We start from the raw sequence: 14,440 nt of genomic DNA on the forward strand, positions 1-14,440 counted from the left end.
AGCAGAGGGAGTGGGAGAGGGAGAAGCAGGCTTCCGCTGAGCAGAGAACCAGATGTGGGGCTTGATCCCAGGACCCTGGAATCAGGACCTGAGCCTAAGGCAGATACTTAATGACTGAGCCACCCAGGCACCCCCTTTCTAGATCTTTCAATGACAGTGTGGTTTTGGAACACTGGGCCTCTTGGTTTCCAATGAGAACCAAACTTCCAATGTGCTAACTACTTACCGTTTTTTCTTCTTTAATCCAGTCAGGGTTATTGCATGCATGTTATGGGTTAGGCACCGAGCTGAAGGCATAAAACAAGAATAAATGTCTCCTGGGGCCTGGCTGTGTCCCAGGCATTATTCTACGTCCTTTGCGGGTGTTCACGGATAAACCTCTCCGCAATCCTAGGGGGCAGATTACTACTATCATCCTCATTGTACAGAGGAAGAAACTGAGGCAGCAGTAGAAGAAGCCATTTGAGGAATCTCTTACAAGCTGGTGAGAGGTCAAGCTAGGAGGTCAGGTTCCTGAGTCTGCCCTTTTCCCGCCTGGCCAAAGGAGAATGAGGGCTGGGGAGGAGTTTAGCCATGAACAAGTGTCATAGCACAGGGTGAGAAGTCCCAACCCAGAGTACAAGCCCGGGAGGGGGGTTGTGCTGTGTTCCCTGCTACATCCCTGGGGTCTAGGATAGTGTCTACGTATATGGCTCTCAGTCAATATTTGTTGAAGGGATGAATGAATGAACACATCAAGGTACTGATTTGGTCATTCTGGAGCCCAGAGTGAGTGAGACAGGGAGGAGACGATTGGCAAGGCAGGTGAGGCATGAGTCTTGAATGGCTTGAATGCTGGGGACCTTGCCTTTCATCCTATGATAGAGCAAAGGCATCAGGGGATCTGACCTGGAAGAGAGGCAGACTCAGATTTGCATCTCAGAATGAGACTTTGGTAGAAATTTGGAGGACAGAGTGAGGGGTGTGTGTGTGTGTGTGTGTGTGTGGCGCTAGGGGTGGGGGGAGCCTGAAGGAGGACAGGTTGGTGACAGTCTTCTTGAACAGGGGGCAAATGAGGCAAGGGTGAATGAAGCCAGGGCCAGAGAGGCTGCATGGAGCAGAGTGGATTCTGGAGGGTTCTGCAGCTGGGTGACTCATCAAATGTGCTTGGTGAGAGGGCGTGGGGTTGAAGCTGTCACCTGGATTCTGGCGTGGGAGACTGGGTGGTTGGTTGGGGGAATAGGTGACCACATGGAAGACAGGCTTTCAGTGTGAAACCGGAAAATTCTGGTAAGGTCGGGCTTAAGTATCCATAGGATAACCACGTGGGCAGCAGGAATATGGAGGGGACTCAAGAAGGAGGTTGGGCTAGGAAGGCAGATTTGGAAGCCACAGTGGGAACAGTGCCTTGGGAGAGCATGGGATAGACAAAAGAGAAGGCCAGGAACAAAAGTGGGGGTAGCAGCCATGTATCAGAGTGGGGGATGAGACAGGGAAGGAGGGAGGAAAGCTGAGAACTTGGGAGAGCAGTCAGAATTCCAGAAAGGTGGCATGCCACAGCGAGAATGCTGGGAGAAGGGAGTCTTGACAGGGAAGTTTGAGTGGAAGTGGTGACGTTGTCAGAGTGAGGACATTTTGTTCAAAAGACATCCATTGAGGCAAAGAGACAGGGCAACGCCCAGCCAAGAAGGAGGTGGGTGGGGGCCCGGTTCTCAGGTTTGGCTGCCTGCTGGACCAGCTAGGGGGTGTCCGGACCCTCTGGAAAGATTTCCTTAAAAAAAAAAAAAAAAAAGATTATTTATTTGGAGAGAGCTCAAGCAGGGGAGGGGCAGAGAGAGAATCTCAAACAGTTTCCACGCTGAGTGGAGCGGACGTGGGGCTCAGTCTCAGGACCCTGAACTCGTGACCTGAGCTGGAATCAAGAGTTGAAGCCTTAACCGATTGAGCCACCCAGACGTCCAGAGAGATTCCCTTTTAGTTGGCCTGATGTGGGGCCTTTCACAGGCACAGCCAAGGTTGGGAAACCTTGGCAGGAAGGGTAGGTGTTGATTTTATTTTTAAGATGGAAAAATCTTAAGCTTCCTTGTGGAGTGAGGGGGAGGAGAGGGAGAAAATCCAGGTGGGTCGGGGTGGTTTCAGGAGCCGTCCCAGCGAGTTGATTTGGGAACCCAGAAGAACAGAGGGGATAGAGGCCGACATAGATGCATTTGAGCGTGACCTAGGAGGCCCGTCTACTGTTAGTGGGCAGAAGAGGGAGGGGTTTATTTTTTGATGGCTTCTGGCTTCTGGGTGAGCTGCTTTGAGGAGCTTGGGGAGGTGAAGAAGGCCCACAGGGCCAGTGCAGCCGGCCCGGTGAGGTAGAGGGCGTGTCTACAAGAGCCTGGCTGCCGTGCAGGTTGGGAGCAGTTGGCCTGCCCAGCCTCAGCGGCCTGGTGGGGGTTTCTCTGGGGAAGGTCAGCACCCCACCCAAAGGAGGAGCCTGGCTGGAGGTTTACGGGGGGCGGGGGTGGGAAGAGGAGTCAAGGGTGGAGAGAGCCGGTGATGGGGGCTGTGAGTGTGAAGGTGGGGAAGGGAAGGAGGGGCTGCTTCCGACTGAAGGAAGGCAGGGAGGTGGTGGTCCAAGGGACAGAGCAAGATCCAGAGGTCAAGATTTGGGGTGTGCACATTCCAAGAGGGGCCACTCCAGGGCAGATGTGGGAGTAGATGCCACTCCAGATGTGGAGAAAGGAGCGCTCCTGCCAAGGGAAGAAGAAGGGCGGCAGGCTCATCTGGTGACCAGATTACAGTCTTTGCAAGTACAGGATCTGGGGCTTTGTCCTAGGGGCAGCCAAGAGCCATTTGAAGATTTTCGGTAGGGAAGTGGCAAAGCCAAAACCAAACCAAGGCTTTAAGAAGATGAGCCTGGACGTTCTTTGCAGTCTAGATCGCAAACCAGAGCTTGAAATCACGGATTTGGGAGATCAACCAGGTCACCGCTGCAAGGAGAAAGAGGACCTCCTGGTGGGAAGGGATTTGCAGGGTGACAGCTTTAAACAAGCAGCAGAGGTCCCCATACAGCATCCATGTGGTCATACACCCTCCTTGATTTTACAACAGGAAACACGGAGGGTCAGGTAAGAACCATCCTCTGTTTCACCAGCAACTGGGTCGAATTCTGAAACTCTTGTGGGCAGGGGACCAGCACCCGTGCCTGGAACCCAGCTACTCCTTCATCTGTGCCATTCCCAACAATGGGGGCCCAAGACGCTTCCAGAGAGAAGCAGGGGAGCAATCCAGAGAACGGGGCAGAGACTCTCGCCTGAGCATGTCAGAGTCCAGCACAGAATTCTGGTCTCATCTAACTCAAAGTGTGTCGCATGCTCAGCAGTTCTGGGGTCAAGTGGAGATGAGCCGCAGTCTCAGATCTGCCTCTAACTTGAAGATGAATTCTTTCTTGAACATCTCTCGTTCTTGATCTCTCTGCCAGTAAAATGGAAATAGTAATAAGACGCCCATGGGGCCTTGTGAGGATTGAATGAAGCAATTCATGCCAATAGGTTAGCCAGTGTCTCACACAGACCAGCTGAGAGGTGGATGTGAGCTTCTGCTATGACTTAGCAATATTTAGCACGGACTGCTATGGACCGCACTGCTTCCCCTCCAGGGTCACCTGTTGAAGCCCTAACCCCCGGTGACTGTATTTGGAGATGGGTTTTTAGGAGGTAATTAAGGTTAAGTGAGTTCCTAAGGATGGGGTCCTAATCCTCTAGGGTTGATAGCCTTATAAGAAGAGGAAGAGGGAGAAAAAGCTCTCCCCCACCATCTCCCTTCTGTGCTGCCTACAGGTAACAAGAAGAACCACAAAGGAGGCAGCAAAAAGGCAGCCATCGGCGAGCCAGGGAGAAGGTCCTCGGTAGAACTGGATACCCTGACGCCCTGATCTTGGACTTCCAGCCTGCAGAGCTGTGAGAAAATGTCTATTGTCGAAGCCCCCGAGTCTGTGCTATTTTGTTGTGGCAGCTGAGCAACCCAGGGGGCCAGATGCTGCATCCCGGACGGTGCAGGGTGATGATGCTCAAATGAGGGGATAGGAGAGGGGCTGGTTGTGATGGGAAAACACTCTGAGCAAAGAGCAGGCAAAACTGTGCCTCCCAAGGGGGGCCAACCCAAGAGGAGGCATGACACTGAGCAGGAGGGTCAGAAGAAGACCGTGCTTCAGCAGCCTGGAGGTTGGCTCAGTCCCGCAGAGAGGGGAGGCCACGGGGGAGGACAATGTCGGGGTGGGGGGCATTTCAGAGGTGACCTTCACGCAGCCTGGGGAGCCCATTGGCCAGCAGGGATGCAGTCAGCAAAACTCACAGCTTCCCCGCACCCAGGGATGGCCACACAGGAGGAAGTCCACAAGAGGACAGCGGGCAGAAGATCCTGATGGGGTTGCAGCTGGAACCAACAGCATGGTTTTGCTGTTTGTTCTGGAGTGTTCGTTAAGAGAACTGAGGGCTGTGGAAGCAAAGAGGAAGAGGAACAGAGCTAGAGGCTGGGAAGGAATTGACGTGTAATTGCCGCAGAGAGCTGGTGGCTGTTGGCAGAAAATGCACTTAGGAAATGAAAGCAGTAACAGGCCAAGCCAAGGGAGGGTTGGGAAGTGCGTGGGGTCAGCTCAGAGGCTGGAGGTGGCCCAGCGGCGGCAGTGGCCTCCCCAGCACGTGTCAGTGGCAGCCGAGTGGCCTCAGCAGGCTGACCGGGGCAGGCCCATGTCTTGGCGCAGAGCCTCAGAGTTGCTGGCTCCAGAGTCTGGCAGGTCTGTCTCTGGGGGCAGAGAACCAGAAAGGGGTGTTTGCCACGGCCACGCGGTTACCTGACCGAGATCACTGGGGTACTTTGCTTTACACACAAGGTGTGGCTTGGTGCCACAAAGATGCAAAGCCATGGGGGCCTCCAAGGCCGTGGGCCACCCCTTCACACGTTCATGTTCATTGCAAGAAACACACCCAGGCAACTTTCTGGGAAAGGGAGCATACGAGTTTCTGAAAATTCCAATTGTATTGTAAATGCAAAGGGAAAGTTCGTTTTTTAATGAATCTTGTAATGAAAATCACGAAGCCTTTTGAAACACAAGTCATCAAGGACTGTTGTTAAAAAGCGATTTCCTAAGTAGGATCCATGTCACTTTCTTTTTTTTTTTTTTAAGATTTTATTTATTTATTTGACAGAGAGAGATCACAAGTAGACGGAGAGGAAGGCAGAGAGAGAGAGAGAGGGAAGCAGGCTTCTCGCTGAGTGGAGAGCCCGATGCGGGACTCGATCCCAGGACCCTGAGATCATGACCTGAGCCGAAGGCAGTGGCTTAACCCACTGAGCCACCCAGGCGCCCCCCATGTCACTTTCTTAAATGGGACATCAGAATTGCCTCTCTGGGCTGGAGGAAATATAAAGACCCAATTCCCAGGCACCGTAGGTATGCCAATTGGTGCGACCTCTTTAGAAGACAGTATGGCATCATGAACCCAAACAAAAAATGTGCACAGCCTTTGGACCCTAGTCGCCCTTCTAGGGACCTGTTTGGCAGATACCCTGACTCTGCTTTGTAGGAGCAAACGTTGGAAACAATCTCAGGGTCCACTAGTAGGAGATTGGTACAATGCATGATACTTTAATGGGGTGTAATAGTATTCTGGCTTTTAAAAGAATGCGGTAGATACACAAAAGCTCCATGAGATGTTCAGAAATACTATGAAGTGAAAAAAGTAAGCTGCACAACAGGGTTTTTTTTTTTTTTAAATGAGGCCTTGCAAAATTATGCTTGCACAAACATAGATAGTGTTGCAAGAATATGAAGTTGCTGGCCATGGGGCATTGGGGCTGGGGGTCTGGGCTGGTAGGAACACTTACTTTCCTGTGAATTTTTACTATGGGCGTGTATTATTTTTTTACTTAAAAAGAAAGGATTAAAGAAAAAAAAAGTCCATCTCTTCCTTATGAATCCGGAGGGCTGTGTGTTGGAGGAGGTTATCTCCTGGGAGGCCACGAGCTCGCCACAAAAAGCCAAGGCTTCCCAAAGGATTTCACCCATGCCTTCTGAAACCCGAGTTGTCTTTTTATTTATTTAATTTTTATTACAGAAAAGTAGTATGTGGTCGCAAAGGAAATCTGGGAAAGTGGAAGGAGGAAAAAGATTGCTCGTGCATAAGCTACCTAACTCACTAGCCTTCATATGCGGTGATTTCCCAAGATAACATTTTTTGGTTTTGTTTTTTTGTTTTTTGTTTTTTCTGTAGTTGGAGTCATACTGTAGCCTCAAATTGGTTTCCTGGTGTTTTTATTTTTTTTATTTTTTTATTTGTTTTTAAAGATTTTATTTATCTGACAGAAAGAGATCACAAGTAGACAGAGAGGCAGGCAGAGAGAGAGAGAGAGAGAGAGGGAAGCAGGCTCCCTGCTGAGCAGAGAGCCCAATGCGGGACTCGATCCCAGGTCCCTGAGATCATGACCTGAGCCGAAGGCAGCGGCTTAACCCACTGAGCCACCCAGGCGCCCCTGGTGTTTTTATTTTGAATATGTTCCTGTGTCCTTAACAATCTTGGCGAAAGACACAAGTTATTTTTGTGGATGTGATTTTCTCCCTTACCCAATTTTTCCCCAAATCAAGCCCCATTCTCCCGGTGGTAGTTCAGGTCTATTTGATTTCCTGGCAAGGGGAGAACTGCAGCTGCCAGGCCTTTGGTATCTGAAGGAAATCCTTGAGCACAATTATGGACTCGGTCAGCCCTGGTTGGGTGGGGCGGGGTAGGGGAGGCCTTGGGAAATCGCCCCCATCCCTGATGGCCTTGTTACTATGGGAACAGGAGAGGCGGGGCTCTTGGAAATTGACAACCGCTGCGCAGGGTCACCCAGAAACTCAAGGGCCGGAGGCAAGAATTGGAGGCTCCCCCTGGTGGTGGGGAGTCACAGGCTCTGAATCTGACCCATTTTAGGTTATTTTTAGTTGTAGGTGAAGAGCACTTTTATAGAATCCTGTCATCTTTGAGACCAGGGTGGTTAAACCAATGGCCAAGGTCACTGACAGTGGCTGCTGGCTGGAGTCCCACCCAGATTCTGTCGTCCAGGCATCAGTCAGGAGGGCCACCGTGGCCCTCCTCATCCTCCTCATCCGAGAGCCCTCACGTTACACCAGACACTTAGGAACCTCACAGACACTCTTCAGCAGAGATAGTACTACCCCCTTCCCAGAGACACAAACGAGGATTGGATGCTGGATCTTGGGTCCCAGCTGGGGCTCGGATCGAATCTCGTTCCCCTGTGTGTGAGCTCCAGCTCTGAAACCAGGGATTGCAGGGGAAAGAGTGTGTGCGCGCTGTGAACAGGGACCCTGCCTTCCCACCCTTCACGGCGCGCCAGGCTCTGGGAGGCTTACGCCCAGAGTGAGAAACCTGGCCCAGCACTCAGGACTGCTGAGCCGAATTCGTGTCTGCAGGGGTCTGGAGAGAGGATCTAGAAAGGCAACCTGAAGCTGCCACAGCAGAAGGGAAGCCGGGACTCACTGTGAGAAGGCAGGCAGGTGCAGCCAGGCGTCCTGACAGCCCTTGAAAATTATGGGGGTGAGGCTGGGAGAGAGAGGACTGAAGCAGGAGGGACTGGACCCTTCCTTCCTGGTGGAGGGTCAGGGGTATGATGATCCACGCTATGTCTGGAGGTGTTCCAGATCTCAGGAGATCTCCACTGGGTGGGCTACTTACACTCTGGTCAGAGAGTGAGCCCCTTCCCCCCTCTCAATAACATTATTGAGGTCCTTGACCTTTGATTTGGGAGGGGTCAATGCATGCTGGGTAAATTCTCAGGACAGAGGAGATGGGGGAGCAACTCACCTGCCCTGGGCCCCCTGACATTAGGAGCAGTGCTGCTCGATGACAGGAAGCTCAGGTCTCCTGGTCCTAGCCCGGTCCTTTGTGGGCACTCTGAGGGCACTCCCTCCCCTTCTTCAGCCCAAGATGCCTTTTTATCAGGTTTGGTTGGGGGGGACATTTACTTCTGATGACACCAGCTAGTGAGCAGATTTCAAACACTTCCTTCTGTATTAGTAAGGGTTCTCCAGAGCTACAGTGCTGACAGGATGTGTGTACGTGAGTGTGTACATAAATGAGACAGATTTATTTTGTAAGGAATTGTCTCGTATGATTATGGAAACTGATAAGTCCAGAATCTGCAGAGTGGACAGGCAGGCTGGAGACCCAGGGAAGAGTTGAGGCTGTAGTTCAAGCCAAAGGCAGTCTGCTGACAGAATTCCCTCCTCTTGGGGCACCTCGGTCTTTTCTAGTAAGTCCTTCAACTGATTTTACAAGGCCCACTGGCAATATGGAGAGTAATCTGCTTTACTCAGAGTTTACTGATTTAAATTTTATTTTTTTAAAGATTTTTATTTATTTATTTGAGAGAGAGCACAAGTAGGGGGAGCAAGAGAGGGAGAAGCAAGCCTCTCTCTGAACAAGGAGCCCAATGCAGGGCTCTATCCCAGGACCCTGAGAGCATGACCTGAGCTTAACAGACTAAGCCACCCAGGCACCCCCAGAGTTATTGATTTAAATACTAATCTCAGGGAGTGGGGGGATGAGCGAGCCTGGTGATGGGTATTAAGGAGGGCATGTATTGCAATGAACACTGGGTGTTACATACAAACAATGAGTCATGGAGCACTATATCAAAAACGAATGAAGTACTGTATGGTGACTAGTGTAACATAAAAAAATATAAAATATAAAAATAAGTAAATACTCATCTCATCTAAAAATATCTTCACAGAGACAACTAGAATAATGTTTGGCCAAATATCTATGTACTATGGCCTCACCAAGTTGCACCGAAAATTGACTATCACAACTCCCTTTGCCTTTGGAGACTCTATGCATAAACACTTGCTCTCCCTCATTCTCCAGCAGGAGTCAGTGGGTGACACCTCTCTACTGGCCCAGGCTGGTGGGCTGTGGGGAGCCCTGGGGTCCAGCAAAGGGCTTCCATGAACACAAGACAATAAAAAATGGGATCTGGACAGGAAGCAAGAGCCTGGACATCACAGAGACTCTTCCAGTGCCCTGACTGGATACAAAAGGTATACAAAATCACCACTTCTCTAGCCATTATTCTCAATCTTCATTGATAAATCACTATACCCCACATGGGTCCACGATTTTATAACACAAATTTTTAGTACATTGTGTATATAGACATGGTCCCTGCAAAAAATATTTACCCAGGCCCCACCCACCCACCATAAGGGCAGTCCTGATCCACATGTTGCCATTTTCCAAGCCTCCCCCCACAGAGGGCTCAGTCAGTTAAACATTCCCACTCTTGATTTCCGCATGCGTCTTGATCTCAGGGTTGTGAGATGGAGCCCTTTGGAGGGCTCTGTGCTCAGTGTGGAGTCTGCTTAGGACTCTCTCTCCCTTTCCTTCTGCCCCATGTGTTCTCTCTCTTAAATAAATCAAATCTTTAAAAAAAAGTATTGCAGTTTTTCAAACATGGAGAGCAGAAGGATGGGGGACCAGGAAGCTGACCATGTCAGATGGCTCAGGCAACTGGGTTGGGTGGAAGTAGAGATGGGATGGGCCCTAAAAATTAGGGAAACATATGTGTCATGTATGTGTCCAAGGGAAATCACAGTGGAGTCAAAGGATAAGGGCAGTCCCAGTGGTCACCCAATTCTGCTGAGAGGCAGGACTTGGTGGGGCTAGAGGCCTGAGAGAGGGAAGGCGGGAAGCTGGAGAGTATGGCAAGAAGATAGTTATAAACAGAAGAGTCAGTCTTCCATTTGTGATGGATGAATTGTCGAAGTCCTGAGGGGCCAGGATTGCAGATGGGTCCTCCTGATGGGCCTTAGAGAGACCAGGGGGCTTCGAGACTGAGACCAATGAGGAGGCTGGCAGAGGTTAGCAGGCAGGCAAGACGGGTGCTAAGTGGGTGATGAGAGGATCCATCTGCTGACTTCTGGAAGGCCAGAGAGTGGAGGCTAGCTCTTGTCCCCATCATTTCCCTATGACTAGCTCAGGGCCTGCCCAGAGGACCCTCGCTTCCTACACTTCCTGTGTTCTGAGGATTTGGGAGTTGAGTCACTGGTCCAGTGGAAGGAGCGGGGGAGGGGCAGTGGTTAGGGGAGAGGAAGCTCAGAGTGACTTGGGGAGGTGGGAGAGAGAACTGGGGAGGTCACTGGGCTGGAGTTTCTAGAAGGAACTTCACCTGGAGCCCAGGGGGCACACTCTGGGCCTCAGAATCAGAGTGTGGTTGTTCAGAAACACCTGCTACGCGGGAGTATGTCCATGCAAGGGGAGGTGCTGGGGGCGCCGCAGCTCAGGTGAGCTCCCTTAGGAGCTACTTTCCTCAAGGTAGAAAAGAGGAAACAGGCTGACAGAGAGAAGTCTGGCAGCTCCTGCAGCTCAGATGCGGATGTAGAGCTATGGGTTTTGGCTGGAGGCTCCCTGAGTTCCAGCCTGAGGAAGGAGGTCTCCTGTCAGGTCTTGGTGGAGGCGGGGGCAAGGTCTGGGTGTGGGATTGGGGGGCAGCACACCTTGTGCAATAGGTCACAGTGGCCCTTGGCGGGCTTGACCCAAGAACTGAGTGCACCCCAGGACTGGGTGTCTGCTTTGGAACCCCCAGGACGTGCGGGTCTAGGGTGGTGGCCCCTGGGAGTCAGCTCTCCTTTGAGCCACAGGCACGTGCAGTCACACCCAGACCAGGAAGAGCCACAGTCTTGCCGGCCACGCCCACTCCGCTGAGGTAAAGGACGCTGGAAAGCCCGTTGCTTATCCTTGGCCAGGTGGCCAGCCCATAGCGAAGTGTGATTTCCCCAGCATCTTGGAAAGATCCAGAGGTGAAAACCCAGCCTGTGTTCACCCTGTGCAACGTCCATGTTTCGGGCCCTCTACACCCTTCTTGTGTCACTAAGCAGGGCGGCCCTGGAGAGCAGGGCTCCTTCACACCCACAGTCCCCTGGGGACGAGGGTTAAGGTTGTCACAGAGCTGTCACCTGGGCCCTTGGAGTCCTTCGGTGGTGTCATCGAAGGTCCTCTCAGCACTCAGGGCTGAGTGGTGCCCTGAGTCTCTCACGTGGGGCTGGGACTCCACCGTGCTCCCACCCCTCAGTTTTGCCCGGTTCCGGGTGCGCACGCCGGGGTCGGAGAAGCAGCTCTGGGGCAGTGTAGGCCCGAAGGCGGAGGGATCTAGCCCGGGCGTGGCCCTCCCACGTGAACAGCAGGCCAGGCCGCTGGTGGCCACTGCTTTGGCCGGTCCACACCTGGTAGGCCACCCTTCTTCAGAAGCCAGCCGTGGGCCTCCCCACCCCAGAGCAGCTGCCCCCCAACCCAGGCCTCGGTGGGGAGGGGCGGCAGGCGGGTGGGCGGGGTGGGAAGGAGCAGCGTGGCCTCCCCGGCTGGTCTCCGCAATGAGGAAGTTCTCCGCTGCCACTGGCTTCCTTTCCCCCCCGCTGAGCTCCTGAAACAGGAAGTCAGTCAGGGAGCTGGTGGCAGCAGCGGGGCAGCCGAGAGGGGACAGACAGACGGCGGCTCTGGCTCCCAGTGCAAGGGCCTCGGCGACCCTTAGTGGCGCGTCGGTCCTGCGGTGGCCGCCGGCCCGGCCCCGGGAGGCCCGTGCCCGCCATGGTCCCCTGCTGGAACCACGGCAACATCACCCGCTCCAAGGCCGAGGAGCTGCTGTCCAGGACGGGAAAGGACGGGAGCTTCCTCGTGCGTGCCAGCGAGTCCATCTCCCGGGCCTACGCGCTGTGTGTGCTGTAAGTGCGCGGCGCCCGCCCTGGCCGGGGAGGGGAGGCCGGCTGGGGCCTCGCGCCCACGCGGGGACAAGTTGTCTTCATGGCATGGGATGCGTGTACCTGTCTTGCCTGTTGCCCAGATTTGTTGGTGGGTCCAGCTACGGCCCACTGTGGGCCCTGCTGGGCCTTGGAGCTCAGGTTTTTTGCCCCAGGAGCTCCCTAGGACCACCGGGGACCTGGTCACCCTTGTCCGCTATCCAGGGGCGGTGGTGCCAGGGGCCGGGCCGGGGGTCTCCAGGTTCTGGGAGGCAGGCGGAAGCTTAGGGATCCGAAGCGGGTGCCTGTGTTTGAAAGCAGCTTGGTCAGCTCAGGTGTTGGTCTAAGATGCCCAGCCTGGAAACCCTCGTGGAAGAACAGATGTGGCAAGAGAGGACCTTTCTGGAACCTAGGCTTTGGGTCCCTGGAGGAAGTTGTTCGGGGAGTCAGAATATGGGATGGGTTCACTCCAGAAAGAGCTCTCAGTTCACCCAAAAGTTGCGTTCGGGGCCCTGAGAGCAGAGGAAGTCACCATCACTGACAGGGAGAACCTCTTCTCTCCACCCTCCAGCTCTGGGCTGTGTCCTCAGCCCTGGGCTATGTCCCCAGCCAGTTTTGGCCTCTTGGCCACCGTCAACTCCCCCCCACACCCCCACTTCACCCTACTTCCAGCTCTGGGATATTGCTGAAACCTCCAGTTGTCTTAACAATGGAGGAAACAGCCACTTGCTGAAGGTTCCTTTTTAAAACACCCTCGTTTGACCCATGTCTGAAAAACGCCCTTACGCTTTCAGGCCTGTCATCTCACCATCCCTCGAGGCACTGTTGGGGATAGGTTGTCCCCCTGCTCCTCTCAGGTAGTATCCATGGACTTGCAGAAAGTTCCCTCAGAACAGGCAGGATGGGAAGTCAGTCACTGACCGCAGACCTGTTTTGAGCATTGAGTGTAAGCGTTTGTCTTGGTGTTACCCCATTTCATCCTCATGGCAACCTGAACTGTAGGCCCCCTGTCAGTCCCCTTTACAGATGAGGAAACTGAGGCTCTGATGGGCTCAGAGACTGCTGACAGTCAAAGCCAGGGCCATCTGCCCCCAGAGGCTGCATGCACCCAGGTAACTGGACCCTTGCTGCCCTGCTCCTAATGCTGTCAGGCCGAGTGTGAGCATAGGGTTCCAGGGGACAGCAAGAGAAGCCAGGGTGCTGACAAGGATGCAGCTGGCCAGTGGTTTCAAATGCTGACTGCACCAGAGGCTCATCTCCCAAGGCCAACTTCTCCTACCACCCCCCACTTTTGCACTCAGGGGAAGGGACCCAGGACTTCCCCGCAGGCACTGCCTCTGTGGGCACCTGCCAGCGGGGCCTTGGAAAGGATGGGAACACTCCACACTGACTCCACTGGGCCCCCATGGCTCTCTCTTGCCCTGTGGACCTTCGTGGAAGGCTCAAGCTATTGGGTGTTGGCTGTGGGCTGAGCCTCCCACTGAGAGTTTCCAGGACTCTCCCAGCGGCCCTTTGGTCAAGGTGCTCTGGCAGGGTGCTCAGGTTGTACACAGGTTACAGACACGGTCTCTGACTCCACGCTGGCAAGCCAGAGCTAGGGCTGGGCCTAGAGGCCCTTGCGAACCTCTTGTCCCTTGGCCCCAGACTGCGAGTGAGTGGAAGGAGCTCTGAAAGTGGAAGCCTTTGGCTCCATTGCCGTGCTGGCTGGTGGCAGGCTGGGGTCTGGGCCTAGTTTTCTGTATTCCTTCCTCCCTCTCTCCTCCCCTCTGCCCATCCGCACTGAATTACTCTCAGAGCTGCAGCAAAGATACAGGGTCTCTTTCTTCGGGACAGTGCCCATGGTGCCCACAGATGTTTGCTCTTCTCATCAAGCTCCCATCCTCAAAGCCCTTTTAGGTCCAGACCCCAGCACTTGGATTCCTCCTAGTGCTGGGAACCCTGACAGGGTGAAAAGCAGCTGGGCTTTTCTCTGTTTCCCAAGTGCTGTCTGTCTGGAAGTCAGCTAGGAGCGCAGGGATCCCGGGGAGCCAGGCCTGCAGAAGGAAACCACCAGGAGCTTGCCCTCTCTCTCTAGAAACATCCAGGGCAAAAGGCCTCCTGGCCGGGCATGCCAAGACCTCCTTCTGCTTGTGCCCAGTGGCTGGAGCCTCTCCCCACTGCCCGCCAGTGAGTGAGGGGACAGCAGGGAAGCTAAGCTGCTGTGTCGGGAGCACCAGGAACTGCATACACCTTCTCCCCAGTGGCCTTGGTGCCCAGGAAAGAGAACAGGATTTGACTATTTAAATGAAATGAGGGAGGAGGGAGGGAGACGCTGAAAGACAAGGCTGCAATTCAGGGCCGCCCACGTTGACAAGAGCGCACCATCACCCCAGGCCTTGCAAACCCACATTTCCTCCCCAGAGGTCAGCCCTACCACCTGCCCCTGGGCAGGAAAGCTCAGCCCTTTCCTCCACAGCTCAGAGAGCCCTGCTGGAGGGAGACCCCAGAGGCCCTTCTTGGGCACAGAGAGCTTCATGGAGGGGGAGGACCCCAGGCAGCTGGCCACGTGGTTTGAGTCTAGCTCTGCCATCTTGCGACAAGGGGCTTGAAAACATGAGGGACGGCGGGCTTGTCCAGATGGGGCCCGCGTCAGCCTCCCCTGACCTGACTCAAAGCTGCCACGGGGCACCTAGAGGGGGTGTCTGACCC

At 53.9% G+C, this 14,440-nt stretch overlaps 1 protein-coding gene across 2 annotated transcripts in view; it reads left to right on the top strand.

Moving 5' to 3' along the window:
* The first annotated feature begins 11,437 nt into the window (after positions 1-11,437).
* Positions 11,438-14,440, top strand: part of INPP5D (inositol polyphosphate-5-phosphatase D) — a 110,651-nt gene continuing 107,648 nt past the window's right edge. The window contains exon 1 of one of the 2 annotated variants that reach the window (XM_047721388.1): positions 11,438-11,737. In XM_047721388.1, the coding sequence (XP_047577344.1) occupies positions 11,604-11,737 (134 nt within the window). In that variant the 5' untranslated portion in view covers positions 11,438-11,603. The remainder of the gene's footprint in view (positions 11,738-14,440) is intronic. The other variant, XM_047721387.1, reaches the window with a different exon arrangement.

This window comes from Lutra lutra, chromosome 3 (assembly GCF_902655055.1).
Source record: "Lutra lutra chromosome 3, mLutLut1.2, whole genome shotgun sequence".
In the NCBI taxonomy this organism is placed as follows: Eukaryota; Metazoa; Chordata; class Mammalia; order Carnivora; family Mustelidae; genus Lutra; species Lutra lutra.